Source organism: Aethalodelphis obliquidens, unplaced genomic scaffold (genome assembly GCF_003676395.1).
Source record: "Aethalodelphis obliquidens isolate GAN/ISIS:26980383/991018 unplaced genomic scaffold, ASM367639v1 scaffold1, whole genome shotgun sequence".
Classification (NCBI taxonomy): domain Eukaryota; kingdom Metazoa; phylum Chordata; class Mammalia; order Artiodactyla; family Delphinidae; genus Aethalodelphis; species Aethalodelphis obliquidens.
Window position 1 is genome coordinate 72,476,883 of NW_020837945.1, and position 26,814 is coordinate 72,503,696.

The 26,814-nt window shown below is 34.2% G+C and overlaps 1 protein-coding gene across 7 annotated transcripts in view; it reads right to left on the bottom strand.

Annotated features, from left to right (window-relative positions):
- Nucleotides 1-26,814, bottom strand: part of DLG1 (discs large MAGUK scaffold protein 1) — a 286,699-nt gene that overhangs the window by 178,786 nt on the left and 81,099 nt on the right. For all 7 annotated transcript variants that reach the window (XM_027108229.1, XM_027108241.1, XM_027108235.1 and 4 more), the window contains exon 5: nucleotides 5,265-5,429. In XM_027108229.1, the coding sequence (XP_026964030.1) occupies nucleotides 5,265-5,429 (165 nt within the window). The remainder of the gene's footprint in view (nucleotides 1-5,264; nucleotides 5,430-26,814) is intronic.

Sequence of the window (26,814 nt, forward strand, 5' to 3'; positions counted from 1 at the left end):
AAATACCGGTCACTGAAGCCTAACAAACTTACTAACATAGATGTTTAATAAATGCTAAATGCATGTTATTTGATAAACAAAACTAATATTATGTTGATTTTTAAAGCAATCATCTATTAATCTTATTTTTCTATTAGCTTTTATAAGAACTGTGAAGAACAAAGCAGTGCCTAATTTACATTCTACTCAGCAAACTGCTACTATTCAAAGATAATTTTTCAAATTACAAAAATAATAATTCATATACTGAGTTCTATGTATAGTACAACAGTTACTTGCTTCATTCCAAACCACAATACTATAAAAGTGGAAAAGTTCCTTATATTAGCTTTTTTGTTTCTAAAAAAAGACTGCTAATCTTATTTATATTTTAAATAACATATATTCCATTGTTGAGCTTCCTAAAACATTTGCAGTTATTTGAAAAAATTTTAAAAACATTAAAACTTGCCTTATGTCAAAACAAAGTTATTTTTTAAAAATCTGGTTCTCTAGCAGAAAGTTAAAGTAATCCTAACCATTCTGCTATTACACTACCCCAATCCTATGCTCACTCCTCAAATTTTAATCTATGCATGAGATAGGAGAAGCAGGAAGAAATACCCCAAATGGGGCAGCTTTAATAATTCTTAAATTACAATTGTATCAGAATATAGTTTGTCAAAAGTCCAGCCTATCAAGATTTCTGACCCAGTAATTTGACTTCTGGAAATCCATCCTAAGAAAACAACTAAACATACTTTTTATGCCCCAAGATGATTCACTAAAGCCTTCTTTACAAAACCTAGTAAAAATGGAAATAACAAATAGCGAAGACCAGAAGTGTTCAGCAAGTTAAGGTACCAATATACTATGTAATGTTACATATCAAGTTTTAAAAAAATTTAACATGGGAAAATGTGTAATACAAGTTTATAATAGGAAAAAATTCACATTTAAAAAAGATGTAAGGGCTTCCCTGGTGGCGCAGTGGTTGAGAGTCCGCCTGCCGATGCAGGGGACACGAGTTCGTGCCCCGGTCCGGGAAGATCCCACATGCCGCGGAGCGGCTGGGCCCGTGAGCCATGGCCGCTGAGCCTGCGCATCCGGAGCCTGTGCTCCACAACGGGAGAGGCCACAACAGTGAGAGGCCCGCGTACCGCAAAAAATAAATTAAAAAAAAAAGTCTCTCTTTTAAAAAAAAAAAAAAAAGATGTAAAGTATGATTTAGAAACAGATGAAGGAGTAGATAATTTCTTCTACTGGAAATGAAAATCCTAATCAGAGAGCCAGCAAGCCAAAGGGGGAATATGATGATGATACCCAACTGCTCTACCTATTTGCATCAGAAACTTATATTTATAACTGTTTCAGAGACTGATGCTGTTAATATCTAATAAAAGAAAACAAAATGAAAAGGAGCAAGAGAATGCCATGTAAGGATGGATAGATCCAGCTGCTTTTCACTGAGACCAGCTGAATTATTACCACAGTATACTAAGATGCTTTGAGGCTAGTACTTTCTTGATCTTAACCAAAATTTGTCAAAGATTTGCATACAAATACTCAAACTGCCACTGCACTAAGGCAATAGTATAACACCAGCAACTATAAGATGTATGTCAATTGCAGAAAAGATAAACTGAAAAAGATGTGTTTTATAACTGTTAGTAAAAGGATATTTTAATCTCAATAACATACTCCTTTAAATAAGCCTCCGTCAAATTTGTCTTTAAAAAGCCCTCGGGGGAAAAAATGCTATGGGAGACATAATCCTTTAACATGTAATAATTAACTGTATGCAAAGGACAAGAGCATTTTTAAAGCAGATACCAAAAGAATCAGGCAAAATTCACTTAATTCTCTTATGGTAAGAAAATCAAGGGAAAAAGAGTCAAATTAAGGAAGCAAGTGAGAATCTTCAAAAAGTAATAATGCTTTCTCACTCAATAACTAGAAACACTTAAGTCTCACTGCAGAGTGAGGATTAAATAAAGAGATGTCAGAAATTTACTTTAAAATACTTCAAGACAGACAGTAAAGAAATATGTGTATGGTGGTTCAATTAAGCTAGGTTCTAGTGCATTACTTCTCAACAGTGGCTATCCCCTAGAAACACCTGGAGAACCTGTAAAACTCTCCAAAGCCAGACTATACCCCAGACCAATTAAATCACAATCTCTGAGATGGCACTCAGATATAAATTTTAAAACCTTTTTAGGTGGTTCCGATATCCCACCACAACTGAGAACCATTACTATGGACAGTCAGTTGTCCTAATCAGGAATTAACATTCCTAGACTGGTCAGCTAACATTTAATTATAAAGTAAATGGCTGCTATAAGATTTTTGTTATGTTAATCTTTGATCAACACCAAAAGTTTGCCAATTATCATAATGAATGAAGTGGGCTTTCATTGGTGAAATCCATTGTATTTCAGTTATATGGATTGGCTAAATTAGACACAATCCACCCTTGCATAAGGGAAAGAAAGACTCTGAAGAGGCTTATACCCTTAGAGATGGCACCTTAAGGTTTAATACCTAAGATGTCTGGAAATTCTGGGTAACAAAATCTTGGTCTCTGGAATATTGTTTTATTTGCCTAGAGTGAGCATTTTATGCAACAAAAAAAAGTTGAGGCTTCATCACATTTAAAGAGGCTATATACAATATGTTATGTGGCTCACTGTCTGTTTAAATGTCTGCCTGTGTCAGAATCTGCATACACACAGAACTACCAATGACCACCAAAAGACTGAGGAGTTGGGTGTGTGCAAATTGGCTTTGGATAATTTGTAACAATCATAAACATCAAAAATTCAAAATATCAGAAACAAAAGAATTATACATACCCGGGAAGGTTTTTCGACTGAAGTAAGAAATAGGCTTTATTAATTCAGTCAAGAGAAAATAGGCATAGGCTGATAAGAACAGCATATAAAGCAGGAGGGAGTGCTTAGAATTCAAGTGTTCTAAGGTTCTTATGTTGTTCAAAATGAGGGTAAAAGATATATATTGAGTCTAAATTTTTGTAAGCGAAATATGTATATTAGAATTTCTAAAAAAAAAAAAAAAATTTCTAGGATAACCATTAAAGGAAGAGAAACAGAACAGCTTCCAAGCTAAGAAGAAGGAAAAATGAGATGAGAAAATAAAATCTAAAAGAAGACATGTTGGAATAAATGTCTCGTATGTTTAAAATTAAGAAACATACTTTTAAATAACTCATGGGGCAAAGAAAAAAATAATAATGAAAGTAAGAAAAAAAGTTTGAATTATGATAAACATTTCATATTAAACCTGTGGGTTACAGCTAAAGTGTATTTAAAGGAAAATTTACAAATTCAAATACCGTTAGAAAAGGCTGATAATGCAGTTAAGTAACCAACTTGAGAAACTAGGGGAAAAATCCCAAACAGAATAAACTCAAAGAAAGCAGAAGAAAATAAAATAATAATGATAAGAGGAGAAAGGGGAAAAGATAAAATGAAAACTGTCTCTGTCACTAATAGACAACTGATTTTTTTTCCCATGTGTATCTCTCATTTAGCGTCCCAAAGTAAGATCAGATTGCCTTGGCCAAATGCAATCTTTGATTGATATGTAGGCTATCCACACATTTACATATTGCATAAACGTGTATATATTCATGTTTATGTGTGTATGAGAGGGGATGGAGGTGACAGCACATGGGGGAGGGGCACAGGAGAGGTTTTTTTTAGACATTTTTTTTCTTATTTACTTAAGCATAGTTGATTTACAATGTTGTGTTAAATACTGCTGTACAGCAGAGTGATTCAGTTATATATATATACATTTTTAATACTCTTTTCCATTATGGTTTACCATAGGATATATAGTTCTCTGTGCTATACAGTGGGACCTTGTTGTTTATCCATTCTATATATAAAAGTTTACATCTGCTAATCCCAAACTCCCATTCCATCCCTCCGCCAACCCCCTCGCCCTTGGTAACCACCAGTCTGTTCTCTATTAAAAGACATGGTTCTTTGAAATTGATGATCCTTTGGCAAGAAGGATCAAGAGGATAAAAAGCACAAATAAACAATACTAGGAATGAAAAAGGGGCTACACCTAAACATAAAATAATAGGATGTTGAGAATATTTCGAAGTAAGTATGAAATGGGCAAATACCTAGAAAAACTATTAACTGAAATCTGACTGGTACTATATAATCCATTACAATTAACCAGTAATATGAAATCATCCCTCAAAGAGAATTACAAAACCCACTTCAAGGTTTACAAGTAAGAAATGATCCTTATACACGATACATACAACTAACAAAGGATTAGTATCCGGAATATATAAAGAACTTGCACAAATCAGTAAAAAGAACAACCCATTACAAAAATGAAAAAAAATCTTGAGAGGGTATGTCACAGAATAGGAAACCTGAATGATCAATATTATCAAACAGTGAAATGCACATTAAAATCACAGTAAGATACTACTTCAAACCCAAAACAATGGCAAAATAACAATACCAAATATTGATGAGAATATAGATCAATTAAAACTGTTACATACTGCTGCTGAAAATGTAAATTATAGAACCTTTTGAAAATAATCTGGTGTTATCCACAAAGATGTGTATACATAACCTATGATTTTAACAGCATTTTTAATACTAGTAATAATCCAAAAATAACTTAACATCCATCAAAAGTAAGGTAAATTATAGTATATTCATAAAATAGAAAACTCTAGAGCAGTGAAGATAATGAATCTCAGGCATATAATGTTGACCAAAAACTGGAAGTTGAGAGTAGACACAGTATAATGCCAATTATATAAAAACCAAAACAGGCAAAAGAAACAATATATTGTTTAGAAATCTAAATATGTGAAACCAGGACTGTGGTTATTTCTGAGGGGAGAGACAAGGTGATGGGGTCAGGTAAAGTCACACACTGGACTTCAAAGATACTGTTAATGCTCTTTTTCTGTACTTACTAATATATTTTTTTAAAGTTTAAAGATATTTTGATGTGGGTATTTGAAATATAATAGTTACTTCCTTCATGAGAACTTTTAGGCTTAAAGATCATTATCACTGAATAAAATTCATTTATAATATATATTTTTAAAAATGTTTTTAGAATGCTAACAAATACTATGAAATTCCTTATAATTACAAAACCAGAAACATCAAGGGGGGAAAATCCTACATGAAAAAATAGTTCTCTCTAAGCATGAGCTACATTAGTAACAAAAGTAATAAATAATTCATAGCAACAAAATAAAGTTACTATCTTACCTTTATTGGTGAAATATGAGAGTGAGAAACAAATCCATGGACATTTTCAATTTCTGACAGGTTCTTCTCTGAGACATGAACCAATTCCGGACCTATCACCTCATTAGTGATTTGTGGGGAAATGTGCTCTTGAGGAGGTGTATCTTCATCCTGATACCGGTATTTCTGTAACGTACAGCAAATTATTAAATATGAGGAAGCTCTGAAAAGCAACATGTGTTCAATCCAAATCATGATTTTCGTAACTACCCAAATCATAATATTTAACTAAATGAAAAGTGTCTTTTACAGTTTAATACATAAAGTCTGAGAGAAATGGTTCTCCATTTTAAAGTCATGCCAATATTTTAATAAACTTATCTGATTATTAAAAATAAGTCAGACTCTGGAAAGATGGCAGAGTAGGAAACACCAGGAATCTGTTGCCCCACCTAAACAATAATTACAGAGGCATAATCTGTCTGATGTAATTTTGGAACTCTGGAGTCTGTTGAAGGCTTGCAACTTCAGGGGAAAATTTGGATGTAAACTGTGTTTAATTTGGATCAGTTTTACCACCTCTGTTCAGCATGGTACCGGAAGTCGTAGCCAGAACAATTAGGCAAGAAGAAACAATAAAAGGTATCCACTTAGAAAGGAAGTAATATTATCTCTGTCTTATATCAATAAACACTCAGCAAAAAAGCTGTTAGAACTACTGAATGTAGCAAAGCAGTATGATATACTGCTTTGTATCCTACAAAAGCTGACACACAAAAATCAGTTGCATTTCTATACACAAACAGTTGCATTTTATACACAACCTGAAAATTACAAAAACAGTTCCATTTACAACAGCATCAAAAAAAATAAGGTGAAAGACTTGTGCAATGAAAACTACAAAGACTTGTGCAATAATTAAGGTGAAAGACTTGTGCAATGAAAAGACCTGCTGAAAAAAAAAGTTAAAGACAACAGAAATAAATGGAAACACATCCCATGTTCATAGGTTGAAGATTTAATATTGGTAAGATGTCAATACTACTTAAAGCAATTTACAGATTTAATCCGATTCCTATCAAAATCCCAATGACATTTTTTGCAAAACAGAAAAACCCATCCTAAAATTCATTTGGATCTCAAGGGATTCAAATAGTCAAAATCACCATGAAAAAAAAAAACAAAGCTGAAGGACTCACTCTTTCTCATTTCAAAACTTACTACAAAGCTACAGTAATCAAAACAGTTTGGTACTCGCATAAAGACAGAAATACAGACCAATAGAATGAAAGAGAGAGTCCAGAAATAAACCCTCACATACAAAAATTATTTTTCACAAGGGTGCCAAGACCATTCAATAGGGAAATACAGCTTTTACAACAAATCGTGCTGCAAAAACTGGATATCCACACATAAAAGAATGAAGTTGGACCCTTACCTAATACCATATACGAAAATTAACTCAAGGTGGATCAAGGACTTACATGTAAGACCTAAAACAATAAAACTCTTAGAGGAAAAGCTTTAAGACATTGCGTTTGGCTATGAGTTTTTGGATATGACACCAAAGGCAGAAGTAACAAAAGAAGGAACAAATTTGACTTCATAAAAATTGAAAAATTTTGTGCATCAAATGACTCTAATCACAGAGTAAAAAGGCAACCCACAGAATGGGAGAAAATATTTACAAATCACATATCTGATAAGGGATTAATACCCAGAATATACAGAAAATTCCTAAAATGCAACAAAAAACTAAACAACTCAATTCAAAAATGGGCAAAGAACTCCAAAGAATATATACAAATAGCCAGTAAGCACATGAAAAGATGCTCAACATCACTAATCATTACAGAAATGCAAATCAAAACTCGAGGTACCACCTCACAACCACTGGAATGGCTACTATTAAAAAAAGCCAAGGACCTACTGTATAACACAGAGAACTATATTCAATATCCTATGATAAACCATAATGGAAAAGAATATAAATAAAAAAGAATGTATACATATATACTTATAACTAAATCGCTTTGCTGTATAGCAGTAATTAACACAACACTGTAAATCAACTATACTTCAATAAAAAAATTATTAAAGAAAAGAAAGACTGGTTAAAAAAAAAAAGCAGAAAACAAGTGTTGGTAAGGATGTAGAGAAATTGGAACACTTGTGCACTATTGGTGGGAATGTAAAATAGTCCAGCCATTGCAGAAAATGGTATGGTGGTTCCTCAAAAATTGAAAATACAATTACCATATGATTCAAGAATTCCACTTCTGGACATATACCCAAAAGAACTGAAAGCAGGGTCTTGAAGAAATATTTGTACACCAGTGTTCATAGTAGCATTATTCACAGTAGGTAAAACATGGAAGAAACCCAAGTATCTATCAATGGATAGATAGATAAGCAAAATGAGGTGTATATATATGTGTGTATACACACACACACACACACACACACACACACACACACAAAATGGAATATTATTCAGCCTTTAAGGAAGGAAATTCTGCTATATGTTACAATATGGATGAACCTTGCAGACAGTACGCTAAGTGAAGTAAACCAGTCTCAAAAAGACAAATACTGTATGATTGAACTTACATGAGGTACTTAGAGTAGTCAAAATCATAAAGACAGAAAGTAGAATGGTGGCTATCATGGGCTGGTGGGAGGAGAGAATTCTGAGTTACTGTTCAATAGGCACAGAATTTCAGTTTTACTACACTAAACGTTATGGGGACGGATGGTGGTAATGGCTGCTCAACAATGTGGATGCATTTAATACCACTGAACTGCAAACTCAAAAATGGTTAAGGTGGTAAATTTTATGTTATGTGTATTTTTACCACAAAAAAAAAATAAATACAAATAAGACTTCAAAGCTAGGTGAAAAAGAAACCTGAATACTGATTTGTCCATTTTTTACCCAATGTTAGCTGAACACTGTGTCTCTAAAGATACAGCTGTTTAAGTGAAGTCAACATAAAAAGCCAAAGTTGTTCAGCTAATTAAGTCTGGTCTTCTTATTCAATTAACTTGTACCAAAAAAAAAAGTCAGCCTTTTCAAATTCTAATTGAAAATTAATTACTAGATAACAGTATTTTTCTTTTACCTATAAAAGAATACTTGTTTCTTTCTCTCTCTCTTGCATGCTCACGCACGTAGAAAACCAAATCTACCTCACACCATACATAAAAGTAAAGGAAATCCTAATTATAGGAACTGGGAGAAAATAAAAGTGCATGTTTCTCAAATCAGGCTGGGAATGTGTATGCACATACACAAAAACAAAACAAACTTAGATACTACACCCCCCCCAAATTAAACACACATATAATGAAAAGACACAAAAAAGGTACAATAGAAAACAAATGTTTCTAACAATAAACACGATTATTAGCCACTATAAGCTGGCTTTTAGAAATCATTGAAAAAAAGAGTCAGTAAAGATTAATAAAGGGATACTCATAAAAGGCATACAAATGGGTCAGTAAGCTTATAGGAAAAACATGCTCAACTTTTTTAGTAAGTAAGAATTACAGTGCCAACATTCAGAGAAATGGGCATAAATCATCACATTCCTGGCAGAGGTCTTTTTCTGGTGGGCAGTCTGGCGAAATGTTTCAAAAGTCCTGAAAATGTTTCTATTCCTCCAGTAATTCCACCTCTAGGAATTAATCTTAGAAGATATAGCATCAGTGAGGAGCATAAATATTTGTTGTATATAGACAAACATGTACATTGTAAAATATATTTTTAAAAACTTAGCTATGAATTTGCTGAAAGTTATTACACAACTTCCAGCATCACTTTTTAAACAACATCCTTCTGTGAAATGGTACAATTACATGGAAAACAACAATCAGGCCCACATCAACATCAGTTAATTTAACATGATATAAGAAACCTGGTTTTACATGTAGACTTCAATTATTTTCAAAACCAATGAAAAGAATTCACTAACTATATCCTGAGTAAGGCTGAAATTAACATAGACATACTTACAAAACTTAACAGGTTATATGCTCAATTGAGTGAAAGCAAAATTTAAGTATTCTTATACCTTAGTAGTAGATACACTATAAGGAAGGAAACTTGATACCATGTTTTCAAACTTTAAGGATACTCCACAACTTAGTATGTACTTTAAAGAGAGATACATGTGGAAGGATATTCCCTATAGTACAGTCTGGAATAAAGAAAAACTGGAAACAAGCTGCCTTTCAATAGATTTTTTTTAAAAATTATGGTACAGTCATCCTAGGAAATGTTATGTGGAAGTTAAATTGGGTAAAAAGCTACTTATTCTAACAGAAAAAGATGAAGACATAATTACTGAATGAGGAAAGCATGTTTCAAAGCTAACACACACAACTTGAACATTTTAAAACAAAGCAATAGTGTATTTATATATGTGTACGTATGAATTAACATCATATGCACATGCAATATGTGTATGTGAAGCGTATCCATGAAGCATATCCATATGCAATTTGGGGGGTATGAAAAGATTTAAAACAAGAAATGGTTCATTCTGAAAAGTAAAGAAAGAAACCACTAAAAATTTTATGTCTTTTATGTATCTTTAATGTATGTTGCCCCCTGATCCCTTTTTACTCCTTATAATTACTGAGAAACTCAAGGCATTTAACCTGTAGGGTCCCCAGTATAATCACTTCATATTCATGGGACCATTCAGTGTGCTCCCTTGGCTTCTGTACTTCCTGCAAATTGGCAGCTAAATGTAATAGCTTGATCAGTCTCACGTTCAATCCTTTGGCAAGACTATAGATGGTACTATGTTCTTCTATCAAGAAGCACATAATGTCTTGGTTACATCTTTTTGTGATGTTAGGAGCTCTTGATACTCAATGCCTGAATCAATTCATTCAATGATGGTTGCAAAGTGATGACAATCTAATTCTATTATTCCTTTTTATTTATTAAAAGATATATGTATAAAAAGAGTAAGTCTCTTCACTTACTATTTGTTTACCTATTGGTATGATTCACACATGAATAACATGTCATTTTATCTACTAGTTTTCAAGACAGATAAAAAACTGGTTCCCTATCATCCTCCTAAAGCAATTAGGAGGTTTTTATATATCAATCAATGCAATTCCGATCAAAATGCCATCTGGCTTTCTTCAGAAATTGACAAGCTGACCCTAATACTCATAAAGAGCTGGAAAGGACCCAGAATAGTCGAAACAGTTTTGAAACAGAAGAAGAAAATGGAGGACTCACACTTCCCGATTTCAAAACTTCCTTCAAAGCTACATGAATCAAGATTGTCATACTGGCATAAGGATAGACACAGAGCAATATAATAATAGAATTAAGAGTCCAAAAATGTATCCTTAGATTATGGTCAACTGATTTTCAACATGAGTGCCAAGAGAACTTAATGAGAAAAGAACATCTTTTCAACAAATGATGCTCAAACATCTGGATGCAAAGGAGTTAAATTAGACCTCTTTTCTCAAAATGGATCAACACCTAAATATAAGAGCTAAAACTATAAACGTCTTAGAAGAAAACATAAGTGCAAATCTTTTGACCTTGTATTAGCCAATAAGCAACCAAAGTGGGGGGGGAAAAAACATAAATCTGCCTTCATACAAATGAAAAAAATTTTGATCATCAAAGGACATTATCAAAAAGGCAAAAAGATAACCCACAGAATGGGAGAAAATATTTGCAAATTATATATTTGATAAGGCTATTCACAAACAGTACATAAGGTAAGTATCTGATAAATACCCAGAATACATAAGAAAGTCTTTCAACTCAACAATAAAAAGACAACCCAATTTTAAAATGGGCAAAGGATTTACACAGACATTTCTCCAAAGACGATACACAATTGGCCAATAAGCACATGAAAAGATGTTCAACATCATTAGTCATTGCAAAAATGCAAATCAAAACCACAATGAGATATTACTTCACAGCTACCAGGATGGCTATAATCAAAAAGACGGGCAAAACATATGTTGGTAAGGATGTAAAGATATAGGAATCCTCAAACAGTGCTGGAAGGAATGTAAAATGGTACAGGCACCCTAGAAAGCAGTTTGGCAGTTCCTCAAAAGGTAAAAAGAGTTACCATATGACTGAGCAATTCCACTCCTAGGTATATATCCAACAGAACTGAAAACATGCATCCACACAAAAACCTGTACACAAATGTTCATAGCATCACACTTCATAAGAGCCCCAAAGTGGAAACAATCCAAATGTATATCAATTTATGAATGAATAAACAAAATGTGGTATATTCATATACTGAAATATTATTCAAATATAAAAAAGGAATTAAGTATTTATACATCCTACAACATGGAGCTTTGATTACATTATGCTAAGTGAAAGAAGCCAGATGCAAAAGGCCACATACTGTATAATTCCATTTATATGAACATATGTTCAGAATAGGCAAATTCACAGAACCAGAAGGTAGATTAGTGTTTTCCAAGGATGGGGTAGAGGGAAAATGGGAATCAAGTGCTGTGGGTATGGAGCTTCTTTGGGGTGTGACAAAAATGTTCTGGAATTAATTAGTGGTGATGGTTGCACAGCCTTGTATACAGAACTGTACAGCTTTAAAAGGTTAAGTGTTATGGTATGTGAATACTTTAATTTAAAAATTATTATAAAATGATGGACTACACATATATGATTGCTTTACATCCACTAAAAATGTCCTTTTTGATGCTGAAATTGTTTCATCTCTAGACAGTAGAAACTCTTAATTTTCTGAGTTCCCTTGTACTTGGCACCTTTAAGAAAGCCTAATAAAACAAAATACAGTTACCAAAAGGAAAATTCTATTACTTATTAGTGATTTAAAAAAGGGATTTCTTTGGTTACAATTATTATTTGAGAAAGCATTTCCAAGTAGCTTTCCAGGCCCTCTATTACATTGCACAGCAACATTCATTTGTATTTCTTACTACCTAAAGGTTGATCTCAACATATTTTCAAAATAATTTTAACATAAAATTTCATATAAACACTGTTAATAGTTAGAATGCATAAAACTAAGCCTCCTACTGTGGTCCAAGCATAACTTATCTAACACCTAAACTAGAAAATAATTACAAAATGGGAATGAGAAAGTAGGGATAAAGGAGGAAGGGGATTTTAAAATGACTGTAATAAGAGCATTTTAAAATGATTGTAATAAGAGCATTCTAAATACATTTCCCCATCTTTTTAATGTTTTTAAGGCTTGTATCCTTAGTATAAAGCCTTCTACTGTCTTTCATCTAGAAAATATAAAAAAGAACCAGTCAGACTGAAGAATAACTGAAACAAAAAACACACTAGAAGGAATTAACAGCAGACTAGGCGATACAGGAAAACAGATAAGTGATCTGGATGACAGAATAATGGAAATCACCCAATCAGAACAGCAAAAAGAAAAACAAAAAAAATGAGAACTGTTTAAGGGATCTCTAGGACAACACCAAGTGTACCAACATTCACATTACAGAAGGCACAGAAGGAGAAGCGGGAGAGAAGGGGGTCGAAAACGTATTTGATGAAATTATGACAGAAAATTTCCCAAACCTGAAGAAGGAAACAGATATCCAGGTATGAGGAGTACAGAGGGTCCTGAAAAGATGAACCCAAACAAACTCACATCAAGACATATCATAATTAAATTGGCAAAAATTAAAGAGAGAATTCTAAACGCAGCATAAAAAAACAAAGAATCAGGCTATCAGCTGATTTTTCTGCAGAAACCTCTCAGGCCAGAAGGGAAGGGCAATTATCTCTGATAAATATAGGTGCAAAAATCCTTAACAAAATATTAGCAAACCAATTTCAACAATATATAAAACGAATCATACAGCATGATCAAGTGGAATTTATTCCAGGGATGCAAGGGTGGTTCAATATTCGCAAATGAATCAGTGTGATACACCACATTAACAAAAGGAAGGATAAATTAAAAAATCACATGATCATCTCAATAATCGCAGAGAAAGCATCTGACAAAATTCAACGTCCATTTATGATAAAAACTCCCAACAAAGTGGATATAGAGAGAATATATCTCAACATAATAAAGGCCATTTATGATAAACCCACAGCTAAAATCATACTCAACAGTGAAAAGCTGAAAGCCTTTCCTCTAAAATCAGGAACAAGACAAGAATGTCCACTCTCATCACTGCTATTTAACATAGTACTGGAAGTCCTAGCCACAGCAACCAGACAAGAAAAAGAAATACCAGGCATCCAAATAGAAAGGGAAGAACTAAAACTGTCACTATCTGCAGATGGCATGAAACTATATACAGAAAACCCTAAAGTTTCCATGCAAAAACTATTAGGATAAATGAATTAAGTAAATTTGCAGGAATACAAGATTAATACACAGAAGTCTGTTGCTTTTCTATACACTAATAATGAACTATCAGAAAGAGAAAGAAAACAATACCACTTGAAATTGCATCAAAAAAATAAAATAAAATACCTAGGAATAAACTTAACCAAGGAGATGAAAGACCTATACTGTGAAAAGTGTAAAATACTGATGAAGGAAACTGAAGATGATACAAAGAAACAGAAAGATATTCCATGTTCTTGAATCAGAAAAATATTGTTAAAATGTCCACACCATCCAAAGCATTCTACGGAGTCAATACAATCCCTATCAAAATACCAACAGAACTAGAATACATAATCCTAAAATTTATATGGAACCACACAAAAGGCCCTGAAGTGCCAAGGCAAATTCTATATGATTCTTTACAGGAACATTTGCTGACCCCGGATTTAAACTAAAAGCAATCAATCAGATGCTATAATGAAATAAAAGACTACATTTACAACAGAAGCAAAAAAGGTATGCCTAGGAATTAATAAATCTAAAGTATCCAAATGTCCAACTTCACCAAATACAAAGGTATACCATGTTCTTGGCAAAGAAAGCTAAGACACCAACAGTAGTTAAATTAAAAGGGAGTACTTAAAAATATTCAAATAACCCAAAAGGAGACAAGGAGAACAAAGAAGCCTAAGAGAGAGGGTATAAAGATGAAAAAAAATTTTTTAATAAAAAATAAAAAGCAGATGTTAATCTAATCTTATTGATAATTATAGTAAATGTAAATAGACCTAAACACTAAGTAGAGTTTATCAGAATGGATAAAAAGGCAAGAGATGTACTTTATACATAAAGACAGAGATAGGGTGAAAGTATATGAATGAAAAAAGATATATCCTATAAATTGTAAGCATAAGAAAACTGGAGTGGCTACACTTATATCTGATAAAACAGACTTCGAGAAAAAGAGCATTACCTAAAGAAAAAGAGATTTCAAAATGATAAAAATTTAATTCACCAGGAGATAAAACAACCATAAATGTGTGCACCTAATCACAGAGCCTTAACATACACAAGCAAAAACAAAATAATTAAAGGGAGAAACAGACAATTCCACAATCTTGGTAAGAGATTTAAACTCCTTTATCATGAATTGATAGAACTATACAAATGTCAGTAAACAGACAATCTAAACTATCAACCATCTTGATCTAACTGATATTTATAGCTCGCTATGCTCAACAACTGAAGAAAATATATTCTTTTTGTTGTACATGATATGTTTGCCTAGATAGGACATGTGTTAGATCATAAAACAAGTCACAAATTTAAAAGGACTAAAATCATAAAGAATTATTCTCTGACCACTACAGAACTAACTTGGGAACAAACAATAAGACATCTAGCTAAAACTCTTAAATCTGAATAATAAACAACATACTCCTAAAACTCATGCATCAAAAATGAACTCAATAAGGAAATCAGAAATATTCTGAAACTGAATGATAATGAAAATAAAACAGTTTTAAAATTTGTAGAATGAAGCTAAAGCAGTACTGTGTAGTAAAGAATTTAACTTTGCCCAAAGAGAGGTTTGGCCTTTGTCCTCAGCTCCTGGAAGGTAATCTCTAAACCCTTGGAATGTCCTACCTGATATGAATGTCTTTGCCAATCTGGGGGCTTTGTGACACACCAGATAGTATAACCATGTAATTTATGGTGGAGAGTTTGGATCACATATTATCAGCTTAGCCTCTAAGATGGGCTGGAGATAGGTCAGCATCATGAGCAGGCACCCATATAGATGTGACTAGGTCCCAATAAAAACTCTGGACACCAAGGCTTGGGTGAGTTTCTCTGGTTAGAAATATTCAGTGTGTATTATCACACATTGCTGCCAGAAAAGTTAAAGTCGTCCATGACTCCACAGGGAGAACACCTGGAAACTCCTCATTTGTAACTCTCTCAGACTCTACCCCATGTAACTCTCCCTTTGCTGATTTTAATTTCCATCCTTCACTATAATAAACCATAACCATGAATATAACAGCTTTCAATGAGTTCTTTGAGTCTTCTATTGAATTACTGAACCAAAGAGTGGTTTCGGGAACCCCTAAACCTGCAACAGCTTTCAGTGAAATCTTTGAGTCTTCTACTGAATTACTGAAACTAAGAGTGGTTTTGGGAACCCCTACACCTGCAACTGGTGTCAAAAGTAAAAGTGGTCTTGTGATCTGTTCCTGAACTTTACAAGCACTTAGAAATAAATTTGTAGCTTCAAATGCTTATACTAGAGAAGGAAGTTTAAAATCAGTGACCTAAGGATTCACCTCAAGAGGCTACAAAAAGAAGACTAAAATAAACCAAAAATAAGAGAAAGAAGAAAATAATAAAGGACAGAAATCAATGAAGTTGAAAACAGACAATTGAGAATATTAACAAAGTCAAATGTTAACAAACTGAATAAACCCTTTTTCTAGACTGGTAGAGGAAAAAGAGAATGCAATCACCAATATCAAGAATGAAAGAGAAGTTATCACTACAAAAAAAAAACTACAAACTTTAAAAAGACAAGAAAATAATTACGAACAACTTGAGGCCAAATAATTCAACACGTTAGATGAAATCAAGAAATTCCTTGAAAAATACTATTTTCCACACACAATATCTTGACACAGCATGAAAACAGGTCTGAAGGGCCCCATATCTATTTTAAAAAACTGAATTTGTTATCAAAATTCTTCTACAGAGAAGTCCCAGATGGGAATTCTACCAAACATTTAAAACAGATGACATTTTTACACAAATTCTTTTAGAAAACAGAAACATTTCCCAACTATAAGACCAGCACAGCCTTAATATTAAACCCTGACAAAGACATTACAGAAGAAAATGATGAACCAATGTCCCTCACGAACACATGCAAGAAATCCTTTTTAAAATGTAGCAAATTCACCATGAAAATGATAATCCAAACAATAACACATCATGACTAATAATATTTATCACAAGACAAGGTTTATTTAACATCTAAAAAAAAAAGTGTAATTTTCCATATTAACATAATAAAGGAGAAAACCTACATGATCATTTCAACATATGGAAAACATATGACTCAATTTAAGCCAAATTCATGATAAAATTTTCAGCAAACTAAAAGTCCAGAAAAATCTCAATCCAGTAAAGGTCATATACAAAACCCCACCGCTAACCCGTCTAATGATGAAATGCTGAACATTATCCTCATTAAGATGGGGAACAAAACAAAGGATTCTCATGCTTCTTATTTCTATTTAACATGATGTTGAATGTCCTAACCATGGTTAGAGGGCAAGTAAAAGAAATAAAAAGCTTAAGAGCCAGTAAGGAAGAAGCAAAATTGTCTCTATTTACAAATGACATGATTGTTTATACTGAAAATTTACAAAGAATTTACAAAACTACTAAAACTAATAGTTAAATTTAATAAGGTTGCAGGATACTACATTAAGCAATCAAACTGTATTTTTTTCCTAGCAAAAGCAAATAATTGGAAACCAAAACTTTCAAAAAATTCCATTTACACCAACTCCAAAAAAGATAAAATATTTAGGACTAAACTGTAGTGAATGATATGCAAGACGTCTTCACTGCGAATTACAGAACATTGCTAAAAGAAATTAAAACCTGAAGAGAGACATAATATGTATGTGGGTTGGAAGACTCAATATTCTTAAGATGTTTGTTTTCTTCCAATGATTTATAGATTCAATGCAATCCCAATAATAATTCCAACACACTTTTTTAAAAAAATTTTATTTATTTTTGGCTGCGTTGGGTCTTCGTTGCTGCACGCGGGCTTTCTCTAGCTGCAGCGATGGGGGGCTACTCTTTGTTGTGGTGCGTAGGCTTCTCATTGCAGTGGCTTCTCTTGTTGCAGAGCATGGGCTCTAGGCACACGGGCTTCAGTAGTTGTGGCTCGCGTGGGCTCAGTACTTGTGGCGCACGGCCTTAGTTGCTCCACGGCATATGAGATCTTCCCGGACCAGGAATTAAACCCGTGTCCCCTGCATTGGTAGGCAGATTCTTAACCACTGCACTACCAGGGAAGTCCCTCCAACACACCTTTTGTAGAAACTGATAAACTGATTGCAAACTGTTAAAAATGCAAATGACCTAGATTAGCTAAATCAAATTTTTAAAAAGAATGATGTTGAAAGGCTTACGCTACTTGATGTCAACACAGTGTGGTATTGGTCAAAAGGTGGACAGACTTATCAATGGAACAGACAAAAGAGTTCAAAAATAAATGTACACATATATGGTTAATTGTTTTTTGACAAAGTGCAATACAAATTCAGTGAGGGAGGGAAAAAGGCTTTTCAACAAATAATGCTGTTAACTACTGGATATTCATAAAGACATTAACATTGACCCTTACCTTACCTCACATGCAAAACTGATTCAAAATGAATCACAGACCTAAAAGTAAAATCTAAAACTATAAAATTTCTAGAAGAAAATATAAGAAAAAAAATTGCCAACTTTGGGTAGGAAAAGATTTACTATACAGAACACACAAAACAATAATAAAAACATTTCACAACCTAGGCTTTATTAAAAATTTTGCTCTTTAAAATCACCACTAAGGAAAGTAAAAGGCAAATTACAAAATGAGAGAAAATATTTGCAATAAATAAATCTGACAAAGGACTCATATCTGAATATATAAAGGCCTTTTACAACTCAGTAACAGGAAGACAAACAATCCAGTTTTATAAACTGGGGAATAAATTTATATAACACTTCATGTATTAGTTTCCTAAGGCTACTGTAACAAAGTACCAAAAACTGGGTGGCTTAAACAGCTTAAACAACTGAAATTCATTACCTCACAGTTCTGGAGACTACAAGTCTGAGATCAAGATATTAGCAGAGCTGGTTCCTTCTTAGGACTGTGAGGAAGAATCTATTCCATGCCTCTCTCCTGGTGGCTTGCTGGCACTCTTTGGCATTCCATGGCTGTGGATGCAGCACCCAGATCTCTGCCTTTATCTTCACATGGCATTCTTGCCTGTCTCTTTGTCCAAATTTTTCCCTTGTTATAAGCACACCAGCCATAGTGGATTAATGCCCACTATAATGACCTCATTTCAAATTAATTATATCTGTAGAGACTCCATCTCCAAATAAGGTCACATTCTGAGGTACTAGGGGTTAGGACTCTAACATATCTGTTTTTTTGAGCGGATACAACTGAACATGTAACACTTTCCAAAAGAAGAGCTACTAATGTCAAACATGAAAGGATGCGCAACATCACAAGTCATAAGGAAATGTAAAATAAAACCAAAATGAGATACTACTGCATAGCAACCAAAAGGGCTAAAACTTTTTTAGAAAAGTCAAGTGTTGGTGAGAACGTAGAGAAAGTGGGATACTCATATACTGCTAGGATATGAAAATAACCATTCTCATACCTAGGATATGAAAACAACTGTTACATATCCAAAAGAAACAAAAACTGCTGTCCACAAAAAAACTTGTACATGAAGGTTCATAGAATCTTTATTCAAAATAGCCAGAAACTGTTAACCCAAATGTCCATCAAAAGATATGAATAAGGTTAAATATATCCATCTGTATAGAATATACCTCTGCAAAAAAAGAAGCAAACTACTGACACAAGCAACAACCTAAATGACTCTCAAAAGCCTTATGCTGAGTTAAAGAAGCCAGAAACAAAACAGTACTTACTATATGAATTCATTTATATAAAATTATTGAAAATGTAAAATTATTTATTGCAACAAAAGGCAGATCAGTGGTTATCTGGTAGGGAATGGAAAGTTGGATGGAATGCAAAGGAGCACAAAGAATACTTTTGGAGTGGAAAATTTGCACAAGCCTCTTAGATAGCCTCATCCACCAGTGGGCAGAGAGCAGAAGCAAGAAAAACAACAATTCTGCAGCCTGTGGAACAAAAAACACATTCACAGAAACACAGACAAGATGAAAAGGCAGAGGGCTATGTACCAGATGAAGGAACAAGATAAAACCCCAGAAAAACAACTAAATGAAGTGGAGATAGGAAACCTTCCAGAAAAAGAATTCAGAATAACGATAGTGAAGATGATCCAGGACCTCGGAAAAAGAATGGAGGCAAAGACGGAGAAGATGCAAGAAATGTTTAACAAAGACCTAGAAGAATTAAAGAACAAACAAACAGAGATGAACAATACAATAACTGAAATGAAAACTACACTAGAAGGAATCAATAGCAGAATAACTGAGGCAGAAGAACAGATAAGTGACCTGGAACACAGAATGGTGAAATTCACTGCCATGGAAGAGAATAAAGAAAAAAGAATGAAAAGAAATGAAGACCTCTGGGACATTAAATGCAACAACATTTGCATTATAGGGGTCCCAGAAGGAGAAGAGAGAAAGGACCAGAGAAAATATTTGAAGAGATTATAGTCGAAAACTTCCCTAACATGGGAAAGGAAATAGCCACCCAAGTCCAGGAAGTGCAGAGAGTCCCATACAGGATAAACCCAAGGAGAAACACGCTGAGACACACAGTAATCAAATTGGCAAAAATTAAAGAAAAAGAAAAACTCTTGAAAGCAGCAAGGGAGAAATGACAACATACAAGGGAACTCCCATAAAGTTAAAAGCAGATTTCTCAGCAGAAACTCTACAAGCCAGAAGGGAGTGGCATGATATACTTAAAGTGATGAAAGGGAAGAACCTACAACCAAGATGACTCTACCCAGCAAGGATCTCATTCAGATTCAATGGAGAATCAAAGGCTTTACAGACAAGCAAAAGCTAAGAGAATTCAGCACCACCAAACCAGCTCTACAACAAATGTTAAAGGAACTTCTCTAAGTGGGGAAACACAAGAGAAGAAAAGAATCTACAAACAAATGCAAAACAATTAAGAAAATGGTAATAGGAACATACATATTGGTAATTACCTTAAACATGAATGGGTTAAATGCTCCAACCAAAAGACACAGGCTTGCTGAATGGATACAAAAACAAGGCCCACATATATGCTGTCTACAAGAGACCCACTTCAGACCTAGGGACACATACAGACGGAAAGTGAGGGCATGGAAAAAGATATTCCATGCAAATGGAAATCAAAAGAAAGCTGAAGTAGCAATACTCATATCAGATAAAATAGACTTTAAAGAATGTTACAAGAGACAAGGAAGGACACTACATAATGATCAAGGGATCAATCCAACAAGAAGATATAACAATTATAAATATATATGCACCCAACACAGATGCACCTCAATACATAAAGCAACTGCTAACAGCTGTAAAAGAGGAAATCAACAGTAACACAATAATAGTGGGGGGCTTTAACACCTCACTTACACCAATGGACAGATCATCCAAACAGAAAATTAATAAGGAAACAGAAGCTTTAAATGACACAAAAGACCAGATAGATTTAATTGATATTTATAGGACATTCCAACCAAAAACAGCAGATTACACTTTCTTCTAAAGTGCACACGGAACATTCTCCAGGATAGATCACATCTTGGGTCACAAATCAAGCCTCAGTAAATTTAAGAAAACTGAAATCATATCAAGCATCTTTTCTGACCACAACACTATGAGATTAGAAATCAATTACAGGGAAAAAAACATAAAAAACACAAACACATGGAGGCTAAACAATAAATTACTAAATAACCAAGATATCACTGAAGAAATCAAAGAGGAAATCAAAAAATACCTAGAGACAAATGACAATGAAAACACGACGATCCAAAACTATGGGATGCAGCAAAAGCAGTTCTAAGAGGGAAGTTTATAGCTATACAAGCCTACCTCAAGAAACAAGAAAAATCTCAAATAAATAATCTAACCTTACACCTAAAGGAACTAGAGAAAGAAGAACAAACAAAACCCAAAGTTAGCAGAAGAAAAGATTTCATAAAGATCAGAGCAGAAGTAAATGAAATAGAAACAAGACAATAGCAAAGATCAATAAAACTAAAAGGTGGTTCTTTGAAAACATAAACAAAATTGATAAACCATTAGCCAGACTCATCAAGAAAAAGAGGGAGAGGATTCAAATCAATAAAAATGAAAAGGGAGAAATTACAACAGACACCGCAGAAGTACAAAGCATTCTAAGAGATTACTACAAGCAACTCTATGTCAATAAAATGGAAAACGTGGAAAAAATGAACAAATTCTTCGAAAAGTATTACCTTCCAAGACTGAACCAGGAAGAAATAGAAAATATGAACAGACCAATCACAAGTAATAAAATTGAAACTGTGATTAAAAATCTTCCAGCAAACAAAAGTCCAGGACCAGATGGCTTCACAGGTGAATTCTATCAAACATTTAGAGAAGAGCTAACACCCATCCTTCTCAAACTCTTCCGAAAAACTGTGAAGGAAGGAACACTCCCAAACTCATTCTATGAGGCCACCATCACCCTGATACCAAAACCAAACAAAGTTACTACAAGAAAACAAAATTACAGACCAATATCACTGATGAACATAGATGCAAAAATCCTCAACAAAATACTAGCAAACAGAATCCAACAACACATTAAAAGGATCACACACCATGATCAAGTGGGATTTATCCCAGGGACGCAAGGATTCTTCAATATACGCAAATCAATCAATGTGATATACCATAATAACAAATTGAAGGAGAAAAACCATATGGTCATCTCAATAGATGCAGAGAAAGCTTTTGACAAAATTCAACACCCATTTATGATAAAAACCCTCCAGAAAGTAGGCATAGAGGGAACTTTCCTCAACATAATAAAGGCCATATATGACAAACCCACAGCCAACATCGTCCTCAATGGTGAAAAACTGAAAGCCTTTCCACTAAGGTCAGGAACAAGACAAGGTTGCCCACTCTCACCACTCTTATTCAACATAGTTTTGGAAGTTTTAGCCACAGCAATCAGAGAAGAAAAGGAAATAAAAGGAATCCAAATCGGAAAAGAAAAAGTAAAGCTGTCACTCTTTGCAGATGACATGATACTATACATAGAGAATCCTAAAGATGCTACCAGAAAACTACTAGAGCTAATCAATGAATTTGGTAAAGTAGCAGGATACAAAATTAATGCAAAGAAATCTCTTGCATTCCTATACACTAATGATGAAAAATATGAAACTGAAATCAAGAAAACACTCCCATTTACCACTGCAACAAAAAGAATAAAATATCTAGGAATAAACCTACCTAAGGAGACAAAAGACCTGTATGCAGAAAATTATAAGACACTGATGAAAGAAATTAAACATGATACAAATAGATGGAGAGATATACCATGTTGCTGGATTGGAAGAATCAACATTGTGAAAATGACTCTACTGCCCAAAGCAATCTATAGATTCAATGCAATCCCTAACAAACTACCACTGGCATTTTTCACAGAACTAGAACAAAAAATTTCACAATTTGTATGGAAACACAAAAGACCCCAAAAAGCCAAAGCAATCTTGAGAAAAACGGAGCTGGAGAAATCAGGCTCCTTGACTTCAGACAATACTACAAAGCTAAAGTAATCAAGACAGTATGGTACTGGCACAAAAACAGAAATATAGATCAATGGACAAGGACAGAAAGCCCAGAGATAAACCCAGGCACATATAGTCACCTTATCTTTGATAAAGGAGGCAGGAATGTACAGTGGAGAAAGGAGAGAAAGGACAGCCTCTTCAATAAGTGGTTCTGGGAAAACTGGACAGGTACATGTAAAAGTATGAGATTAGATCACTCCCTAACACCATACACAAAAATAAGCTCAAAATGGATTAAAGACCTAAATGTAAGGCCAGAAACTATCAAACTCTTAGAGGAAAACATAGGCAGAACACTCTATGACATAAATCACAGCAAGATCCTTTTTGACCCACCTCCTAGAGAAATGGAAATAAAAACAAAAATAAACAAATGGGACCTAATGAAACTTGAAAGCTTTTGCACAGCAAAGGAGACCATAAACAAGACCAAAAGACAACCCTCAGAACGGGAGAAAATATTTGCAAATGAAGCAACAGACAAAGGATTAATCTCCAAAATTTATAAGCAGCTCATGCAGCTCAGTAACAAAAAAACAAACAACCCAATCCAAAAATGGGCAGAAGACCTAAATAGACATTTCTCCAAAAAAAGCATACAGACTGCCAACAAACACATGAAAGAATGCTCAACATCATTAATAATTAGAGAAATGCAAATCAAAACTACAATGAGATATCATCTCACACCAGTCAGAATGGCCATCATCAAAAACTCTAGAAACAATAAATGCTGGAGAGGGTGTGGAGAAAAGGGAACACTCTTCCACTGCTGGTGGGAATGTGAATTGGTACAGCCACTACGGAGAACAGTATGGAGGTTCCTTAAAAAACTACAAATAGAACTACCATATGACCCAGCAATCCCACTACTGGGCATATACCCTGAGAAAACCATAATCCAAAGAGTCATGTACCAAAATGTTCATTGCAGCTCTATTTACAATAGCCCGGAGATGGAAACAACCTAAGTGTCCATCATCAGACGAATGGATAAAGAAGATGTGGCACATATATACAATGGAATATTACTCAGCCATAAAAAGAAACGAAATTGAGCTATTTGTAATGAGGTGGATAGATCTAGAGTCTGTCATACAGAGTGAAGTAAGTCAGAAAGAGAAAGACAAATACCATATGCTAACACATATATATGGAATTTAAGAAAAAAAAATGTCATGAAGAACCTAGGGGTAAGACAGGAATAAAGACACAGACCTACTAGAGAATGGACTTGAGGATATGGGGAGGGGGAAGGGTGAGCTGTGACAAAGCGAGAGAGAGGCATGGACATATATACACTACCAAACGTAAGGTAGATAGCTAGTGGGAAGCAGCCGCATAGCACAGGGAGATCAGCTCGGTGCTTTGTGACTGCCTGGAGGGGTGGGATAGGGAGGGTGGGAGGGAGGGAGACGCAAGAGGGAAGAGATGTGGGAACATATGTATATGTATAACTGATTCACTTTGTTATAAAGCAGAAACTAACACACTATTGCAAAGCAATTATACCCCAATAAAGATGTTAAAAAGATAAAATAAAATAAAAATTTTTTTTAAAAATGGTAAATTTGTTTGCACTCTTGGAATGGCAAAGTCTAAGTAAGAAAGGACATCTAGAAACAAACAAAAAAACTAATAAATCTGAATACACAAAGTTTAAAACATCTATATCACTAACTTAACATTCTGACTGGTTGTGGGGCTGGGGTAGAATTATACTACAAAAAAGCCAGTTTTCTAATGTATAATAAAGTCTTATTACTCCATTTAAAAAATTAGTAAGAGGCATAAACCAGCAATTCATTTAAAAAGGAATTACAAACAGCCAATAAACAATATGAAAAGATGTAGGGACTTCCCTGGTGGTCCAGTGGTAAACAATCCGCCTTCTAATGCAGAGGATGCGGGTTTGATCCTTGGCTGGGGAACTAAGATCCCACATGCCGTGGGGTAACTAAGCCTGAGCGCCACAAGTACTGAGTTCATGGTGTTCAACAAGAGAGCCCGCGTGATGCAAACTACAGAGCCCATGCACTCTGGAGCCCGCACACCACAACTACAGAGCCCACGCACCCTGGAGCCTGTGCGCCCCAACTAGAGAGAGAAAAAACCTGCACGTCACAACTAGAGAGAAGCCCCACACACTGCAACAAAAGATCCTGCGTGCCTCAACTAAGACCCAACACAGCCCAAAAAAATAAAGAAAAAAAATATGAAAAGATGTTCACCCTTCCATTCATAAAGAAATACACTTATCTGGGCAGATCAACAAAAACATAAATGCCTAATGATACCTAGTGTTGATGAAGGTGTGGAAAAAATAGAAACTCTTAACATATAAGTGGAAATGTAAATAAGAACAGCTTTTTCTTGCCAGCAATTTAACACTATCTATCAAAATATAAAACACACATAACTCTTGACCCAGGAATTCATTTTTTATGATAGCAGCTAAGCTGTCAGTATTCACAAATGATATTACTGTTTGTATAGAAAATACAAAATAATATATAAGTAAACAATTAGAACATTTATAATTTTAAACGGGTAGTGATTAAGATAATGAGTATTGGGCTTCCCTGGTGGCGCAGTGGCTGAGAGTCTGCCTGCCGATGCAGGGGACAGGGGTTCATGCCCCAGTCCGGGAAGAACCCACATGCCGCTGAGCGGCTAGGCCCGTGAGCCATGGCCGCTGAGCCTGCGCGTCCGGAGTCTGTGCTCCGCAACGGGAGAGGCCACAACAGTGAGAGGCCCACGTACCGCAAAAAAAAAAAAAAAGGTAATGAGTATTGGCATAGGGTTAGATAAACCCTATGCGTGGAACAAAAGAAAGAATCTAGAAACAGACTCATATATGGGAATTTATGACACAATACAGATCACTGGGAGAATGGAAAAGAATCTGTCAATAAATGAGACTGGGAAAACTTGATAGCCATTAGAAAAAAATGAAATGGGACTCCTATATCTCATACCAAAACAAAAGTTAATTTCAGGCAGATGAGAAAGTCAAAACCATAAAACTTTTAGAATATAATATGAGATGTTACCTTTATGACTTCTGGCTCTGGAAGAAAATTCAAAACAAGACATGAAATGTATAAACCTTAACAGAAAAGACTGGTAGCTTGACATTAAAATTATGTGATTCTAATGATCAAAAGATATCAAAAAAGAGCTGGACAAAAAAACACCATAAGCCATAGAATGGGAGAAGGTATTTCTGACCCTTACAACCAACAACAAATTCAAATTCCGAATATATTTTAAAAACCTCCTACAAACCAGTAAGGAAAAGAAAAACAATCCAACAGAAAGAAAAGTAGGCAAAAAAATGAATAGTCACACCATTACCCAGTAGTCCAAAACTGTGCAAAACAATTGTTTAAAAATTATAAAGAAAAATAAGGAATTCTAAATACAGAATTATGATTATTGAATATGAAAGGAATGAGACTGGATCTGAGGTGGGCAAATGGGGTGCTTCTAAAGGACTAGGAAATATTCTTTGATTATTCTTAGTGTTATGTAGAGATTCTTTATATCTAACATGTTTCTTACATACTAGTTTGTATTTACTCAATATTTAATAAACGCAAATTTTAAATAGCATGCAACTGACTAAGAAACTACACTTTATTA